The 7,556-nt window shown below is 45.8% G+C and overlaps 1 protein-coding gene across 1 annotated transcript; it reads right to left on the bottom strand.

The window, feature by feature from the left end:
• Nucleotides 1-1,925: 1,925 nt before the first annotated feature.
• LOC124688223 (RNA polymerase sigma factor sigA-like) lies at nucleotides 1,926-5,171 on the bottom strand. Its single transcript, XM_047221937.1, has 10 exons — nucleotides 4,922-5,171; nucleotides 4,148-4,848; nucleotides 3,781-3,979; nucleotides 3,571-3,663; nucleotides 3,276-3,404; nucleotides 3,065-3,118; nucleotides 2,891-2,968; nucleotides 2,733-2,795; nucleotides 2,530-2,642; nucleotides 1,926-2,313 (listed from the first exon to the last, which is right to left on the bottom strand). Exons 2-10 carry the CDS (start codon nucleotides 4,828-4,830, stop codon nucleotides 2,205-2,207), a joined length of 1,521 nt encoding a protein of 506 aa, XP_047077893.1. The 5' UTR covers nucleotides 4,831-4,848; nucleotides 4,922-5,171; the 3' UTR covers nucleotides 1,926-2,204.
• Nucleotides 5,172-7,556: the final 2,385 nt, after the last annotated feature.

Raw genomic sequence — 7,556 nt, 5'->3', positions numbered from 1 at the left:
AATCGAATTCAAAAGCTCAGAAATGTCCGTTCTTTCTTCTCCGTCTGATGACGACGAAGTGCCCGATCTCAAATGTAAGTGTTTTTCTAGCTAAGGCTTGATAGCGGCCTAAAAGTGGAAGCTCGTGTTATACACCTTGACTCCCACCTTTTTTGAATCCTTCCTGGTTGCGATTCCAGCAGCGGTTCCCCCTCCAATCTTCCTTGGACGGCGGACAATTGTGTCTTTTTTTATATTTTTGATCTCCGCCTCAGTCAGTCGCGAAATAAAATATACGAAGGTATATATATGGGTTTTTAAGGCAAAACAAATCCGATGGCGGTTGAATTGACTGGAATAAGAAATAAAATATACGAAGTATATGATTTAACTTGATCCCTATGGTGGCACAGCTGGACCTCCAGGCCACGCCATGGTGAGTTTTTTGGACTTCCCAAGGCCATTTTTCTCTCCCTTTCGACTGTAATCCTTTATTCCTAAAAAAGTGACGTGGCACAAATCCTAGCGTCATTTGAGTCATGTAGCTCATGTAAAATCAAGAACACCGAAAGGAGGTATTTCTGCCTCCCACAGTTAAGTATTTACTATTAATTGGGAGTTGATACATCGTTAAAAATGCTTGACATCAAACATTTGAAGTATACAAACCATCTGACCGTCCTAAGCATCACCTCCTCAAAGTCTAAACCATGCAAAATCGTCCAATGGTTTTTTCCTATGGTGTTTCCCCTTGTTGCGCTAATTCCAGATCAAATCAAATCATATATTTCCTATTCCATCATCACGGTATCAGATCAGTATATAAATATCGCGAAGATATCAATTACACCTAGCTTTCGCAACAATGCAATAGAGCGCCCATTTGTGAAGTAATTGCATAGTCATATTGTCGGCGAGGAGAAAATCCTTCAGTTTCAGCAAACACGTCTGTATTTATTTAGCACCGCTTGGATAGCCGACGGAACAGAGGAATTGACCGTAGATTGAGGTAGCGGTTCGTGAACAACAATTTCCCAAATTTCACTGTGGTCCTCTAGCAGCTGTGATGCTTGCAAATCCATCGGTTCAGGTAGCAATATTGTTTGATCCAAGATCCCTTCTGATCAAACAATATTGCTTTCTCCTTCCACTTACATTTTATAGGGCTATGAGCATCTAACCAATCCACACCAAGCACCCCATCTTAGGAATCTTAGGCCAACACACGCAAATACGTAGTTAACGTGTGGCCTTGACTTGACGCACAATGCTATCACACGTGATGAACTGCCCAGTCGCTACTTTGACAGGAACATCATGAATGGGCGTGTGGACAATTAGAGACACTGAACAAAAGATGCACCGACAAAACTATAAGTACTACCTGAATCCAACAGCAATAGTATTGCTTGGTCTTGAACACGTGGATTTAGTGCTAGCAGTTGCTTGTGCTGATAGCATGCAACATTCAGCAGCTGCAGGTTCGTCCAGTAGTTCCAGAGCTCTGCATCATCACCAAATTCCCCAACCTGAATCGTCAGAGGTTGAGCCCCTTGCTTTTTCACCGGTGACCACGAGAATAACAGTCTCCACACTTGAACACAAGCCATTGACACAACGGAAGTCTCGGAATTGCAGCTCCCCGCCAAAATCATCACCGGCTGCTCTTGACACTGCCCAGAGTACCAACCGCACTACCTCTGAGGTGGGGAGCTAGCTCGATCTACTCCATTTGCTTGGTGGAAGGGGAAAAACAGGCAGAGACACCCCGCCGTCGCCGTCCGCATTTGGCTCCGGCAGCGGCGAGGTGAACGGGGCCATGTGAGTCCAGTATTTCCGCTCAGGAATCGCGTGAAGTGACCGGGAGGCTAGGTCACGAAAGGTTTCTATTGCATGGTTCAATTTGTTTTGACAGAACAAAGATTCAGGACAAATTTCTTGCTCTATTTGATCAAGCTATGAGACATTCATTACATATACAATACAGAATACTTGTAAGGCTTCCAAGGAAAATATGGCCTTGACTGACTCTTGACAGCACAGGCATTGGGGGATTTTCATCATGCATGCCTATTGTCACAAAATGTACAGGTATGATTATCTGCAGGTGAGTGGCAGTGGAGCCATTTTAAGGATGTACCCTATGTTGATGTTCTCTCTTTCTGACTATATACAACCACTGCGTGTGTGGATTCGATCCGACTAGACACGAAAAACACCTCAGCTCAGTAGTCCTGGAGCAGCGCGTCCAATCTTTTCCTCCTCGCAGTGTGCTTCAGCTTCTCCATCGCAATGAGCCCTACTTGCCTCACCCGCTCTCTCGACAACCCGAACCTGAAGGATGTTTCAGAGATCAGGATTAGAATATCACGCAACAAAATACTTTACCCAAATAACGATGTGCTTCAGTAATGGTCGTGTTGATGATATGCACACTTATATAGCAATTTCATTAAAAATCCAGGCGACCAGATGGACTTGATTGTGAGTTTGTGACTTAATAAATAGTACAAGACATCCCAAAAAAGTCTTGGTCCAGTTAGTACTTACTGTCTGCTAATATCCTCCCATGTATGGCATTGTTTCCCTATACCATGATATAACCGAATAATGTCCCTCTCGCGTTCGGTGAGAGTTGAGTCTAGAAGCTTGTTGACTTCCTCCTGGTATCATCAGAGTGATTAAGTTAAAACATATTTTACAAAAAAAAAATCATCAGGATTAAGTCCCAAATCAACAGTAGTAAGGTTTACCTTGAGATACCACTCCTCAAATCCATGCCATGGATCATTCGCAACATTTTGATCCTCTATATACTGAGAACAAGGAAATCAAAGTTAGTTCAGATGAATATTTTAAAGTTGAAAAATAATTTTGATGGTATATAATGAGTGGTTGTATAACGGCTTACACTATGGAGTGTATCCCCAGGTAGACCATTTAAGGAGGGAAATGCCTGTTGATCCAATGAAAGAACCTTGTTGACAGCCTGCATTTTCAACATGAAAACTGTTTGTTAGCACTGAAAATAGGTTAAAAGGCTAAACAAGAGAAATCGGACCTGGCAAAATAAAGCTATAAATACCTCTGTAGCATTGTGTACTTTCTTTTCCGATATATTGAGCGACACTGCGATGTTCTGAGGACAATATAAAGAAGTCATTACAAACCATTCGAGAAATGCTTCACACAAGCAACACGAGAAAAAATCAAGAACAAAAACACATCGTAAGACAAGTATGAATGTCATTGTTTCCAAATAAGAGAAAAAAATCAGGAACGTAGTCTGCCTTTACCTCTGTTGTCGGAGAAATTCCTTGGTCTTCCAACGCGTACTTTGCACCACGAATTGCAATGAGCCTCTCATGGAGGTAAGTAGGGAGCCTGAAAGTTTTTGAGTTCTCGGCCAATGCTCTTGAAACACCCTGGTAAAAAGAAAATTAATTAACTTTTTTTTTTAGATATGGGAGCATGGCCCCGGCCTCTGCATCAATCGATACACACAGCCCTAATTAATTAACTAATTAATGAATAAAGAGTGCACCTAATCTTCCATGTTCGATTCTGCGATTATTACTGATGAGTTCTCACCTGACGAATCCACCAGTACACATAAGTGGATATTTTGAAACCCCTCGATGCATCAAACTTCTCGATCCCACGGAGTAGCCCGATCAGACCACCCTGAATCACCAACCAAAATGCCAAACATGTTACATGCTAGTATTGATCTTTTTGAAATACATTGGCTGTCCTAGTGAAACAAACAGATACTAATGTGCATGAGCAGGTTGTCATTACCTGAATCAAGTCGGCCAGCTCCACCCCCAGCTTATCATACTTCTGTGCGATGGATATGACCAAACGGAGGTTGCTCATCGTTAGCACCTCCCTGGCGAGGAAGGACTCGCGCATCCTGGACCTCAGCTCCGGCGTCGATATCCGGAGCGACTGCGCCATCTGCTGGTACGACGGCTCATTCCCCAGCTTCTCTTTCAGCCTGAACCAATGTTCCAGAGGTTAAGCAAAAGTGTGAACTAGATAGCACAATGCAGAGCAGCAGTGTAGCTGTTGCAGCGGTTCTTGATTTCAGACAACAGTACGCTGAAGTACTGATTACTGAATTTTTTGAAAAGAGCAGTTGTATTGTTCGGGTAGTTGGGCATACTTTGATCTTTGCTGCTGCAGCCACATGCCGTCCTTGATCTTCTTGGAGAGTTGGACAACCTGCTTGTGCGTGAGTAGCTCCTTGCTGACGGTGCCCCGGAGGTAGATACGGTTCCTGCTCTGCAGCAGCTCGGGGCTGATGCTCAGGTGCGCGGCGGCGGCGCCGTTCTTGGATCTCCCGCGCCTCCGGCCGCTCATCCGTCTCTGCCTTGCGGAGACGCCGGAGCGCGCCACGACGCCGACTGAGGAGGTCATGGTCTTGCCGCCGTCGTCCTCCTCGGCCAGGTCGTCATCGTCCTCGAAGGGGAGCTGCCACTGCTTCTCGAGCATGGACCTCTGCAGCTGGATGATGGCCTCCAGCGAGAACTCGTCGGTGGGATGATCCATCGCTGCCGAACGTGGTCGGGGCGGCGGCGCGAGCACGGCCGCGGGCGCGCTCTGCCTGAGCGCCCGCATGACCTGCGCGCGGCCGTGCGGGGAGAGCTTGAGCCTGTGCGCGGCGACGGTGAGCTTGGGCGCCGGCGGCGGCGCGAACTGCAGCGACGTGGAGCCGTGGGCGTCCCCCGTCGCGCAGGCCATGTGGCTATTCACCTTGTCGGTGAGCAGGTCGCTGGGCGGCCCGAAGGACGTGCTCAGGAGGCGGTTGCCGGCGCTCAGGCCGATCACCGCGGGCGTGGCCGTCATGTCTCGCCGCTCGATTACCTGCGCCGCAAGAGCGCGCGATTACCAAAACTGTCTTTTCGGAAAGAGAGAAAGGAAAGAGTCGCGCCTGTACCTGTTGTGCGGCGACGCGGGACCGCGGCGGCCGGCAGCAAGCGGAGGCGACGAAGAACCAAGAGGAAGAGAAGGGAGGAAGAGCAACACGGCGGCGGAGACAATAACCAAGTACTGGTACGAACCAACCAGAAGGTCTATGGACACCACACGCCGAGAGGAGGGGCCGGCCGGAGCGATGGCTAGCATAAAACTAGCATATTAACAGTGCGCGCGTGCGTGCTGCGGCTGCGGCAGCCGGCGCTGCTGCTGCGCGCGTTTGGTTTTACCGTGTTACTGTGGTGGGGGAGAAGCTAGCTGGGCCGGAGGTAGAGGAGAGGATAGGGTGAGTGAGGGCGGGAGGCCATTGGTGGGGGGAGATATTCGCGGGTGGCATCTCGTCTCCACGCCGGGGTCGCGCGCGCGCCACGACCACCAGATCCTCACACCGCCCACCTGCCAACAAAAGATCGATCTCCCCTCTTGCCTCCACGAGTAAATTACAGAAAACTACCACATTTCGGGCTAGGTTAACAAGTCAGTACCAACTTTGCTAATTTTTGCAAAAACGTACCACTTCTGAGGCGAGGGGTTACAGATTACACAAATGGCAGTTGATCGCATTCTAACAGGGCGGACCCACTGTCAGGCGTCACGCCGGCAGACGGCCGTTGATCATCCGTTTGCTACTCAGCATTCCGACTGGTTAAGATCGAGCATGGTCAACCTGCTAGCCTACAGAACTTGACTTTGGTGTCTTGGCTTGGTGTGGTGCTCATCTAGGTTGCCTGGATACGGCGATACGGATACCGCGATACGCCGATACGTCGATTTTCCAAAAACACGGATACGGGGATATGTTTGTATACATATAATTATTAATAATATATATACAAATTACTGATTTTTTTACTAGAAAAACTACCAATACGATTACCTATATGTTGTTTGCCTAAAAGCTTCACAACTATAGCGCTCTCTTAGTTGCTTCTCCACCTAGCTCTCAAGTAACAGTTTAGTTTCTTTTAAAAAAAATGGAAAATTAGCTGCTATGTACGTGATAGGTATCCGTAGGTATCGGATACGTATCCGCGTATCCGGCAGTATCCCACTAGTGGAAAAGAGGCCTTTCGTCCCAAGCAAATGTCCCCGTTTTAAACCAAACCGGGACCAATGGGGGGCATTGGTCCCGGTTCATCATGAAAACCCTTTAGTTCCGGTTCGTTTGGACCCTTTAGTCCCCCTTCGTATTACGAACCGGCACTAAAGGGTGGTCTATGGGGCAAAAGTCTTTAGTCTCGGTTCGTATTACGAACCGGGACTAAAGGTCTACCCTTTAGTCCCGGTTCGTAATACGAAGGGGGACTAAAGGGTTTTTTGCCCCCCCATGCACCTCCACACACCCCCCCCCCGTGGATCGCCTTTTTTAACACTGTAAATATAAAAGAAAATAATAGAAAATTCAAAAAATAAAATCTTTTCAGATTCTTGTATGTTATGCAGCCTACTATTAGGGAAAATTAATAAATTTGAGTTTTCATTTTTTTTGCAAAAAAAGTTTGAAAAATGGTAAAACCGCATTAACTTTTGCATACGACGTCGAAAAAAAACGTGTAATATATCAAAATCATCGTGGGAAAAAGTTACATCCGAATTCACCCGGGTTTACCCAGTTAGCCAATTTTTAGATTCTCAAAATTCCAAATGAAAATATGAAAGCAGGAAGATTTTAGTTTTTGCCAGAAATTCGGAATTTTATATTTTTAAATTTTTTAAAATAATAATTACATCATGCATAAAGATTACTATTACTTAACCATAAAGTTAGCCAATTTTTAGATTTTCAAATTTTCAAGTTTGGCAAAAAAAAAATTAAATTAAAAAACTATTATAATACAAATTAAAAAAATTAAAATTATAATACCATTACCACAACATGTTATTACGTCATTAGTTTTGTTTATTAAAATAATTATTTGTAATTCGAATAATAAATAAGTGTGACATCGACCAACATGTTAATAGGATTGATATGATACTAGTATCACAACATGCGCGCGAAGCACTTGGAAGCGGGATGGGAAAGGAACTTGGAAGTTAAGCGTGCTAGTGCTGGAGTAGTGGGAGGATGGGTGACCGAGCGGGAAGTTGGACCACAGGTAAGTAATTTGACTATTGATTAAGCGTAGTTAGAGATTAAGTAAATAACTGAAATACTAGAAATTCTGAAAAAATAGAAAAAAAAGAGGAGCGAAAAATAATTGGACATAACCAAATGAATTAAAAAAATAACGAAATAACCTTTAGTCCCGGGTCGTGTTACAGACCGGGACTAAAGGTTATTTTCCTCGACGCGCGCCAGCAGCCCACGTGGCGGGACCATTAGTCCCGGTTTGTTTTACAACCGAGACTAAAAGGGAGGACCTTTAGTCCCGCCTAATTAGTCCCGGTTTGGAAACCGGGACTAAAGGCCCAAACGAACCGGGATTACAGGCCCGTTTTCCACTAGTGTCCGATACGGATACGTGAGTTTTCTGAAGTATCCGTGCATCGTAGGTGCTCATGGCCAGCTTGCACCAGGCACCACTAAACTGCGACAAGCTTCTCGAGTTTCTCAATCACTCCAGATTCTATATCACGGCCGCCCGCTGCGAGAA

The sequence above is a fragment of the Lolium rigidum genome, chromosome 1, assembly GCF_022539505.1.
Source record: "Lolium rigidum isolate FL_2022 chromosome 1, APGP_CSIRO_Lrig_0.1, whole genome shotgun sequence".
In the NCBI taxonomy this organism is placed as follows: domain Eukaryota; kingdom Viridiplantae; phylum Streptophyta; class Magnoliopsida; order Poales; family Poaceae; genus Lolium; species Lolium rigidum.
This window is presented reverse-complemented; position numbering and strand designations above follow the sequence as displayed.

What these genes read in the sequence shown, in the direction of transcription:
- LOC124688223 (XM_047221937.1), bottom strand. Translation starts at nt 4,830, where the DNA reads ATGACGGCCACGCCCGCGGTGATCGGCCTGAGCGCCGGCAACCGCCTC. An exon ending in CTGGGGATACACTCCATAGT is followed by an intron (nt 2,796 to 2,890) that starts GTAAGCCGTTAT and finishes CCTTGTTCTCAG; the next exon opens with TATATAGAGGATCAAAATGT. An exon ending in TTGAGGAGTGGTATCTCAAG is followed by an intron (nt 2,643 to 2,732) that starts GTAAACCTTACT and finishes TGATGATACCAG; the next exon opens with GAGGAAGTCAACAAGCTTCT.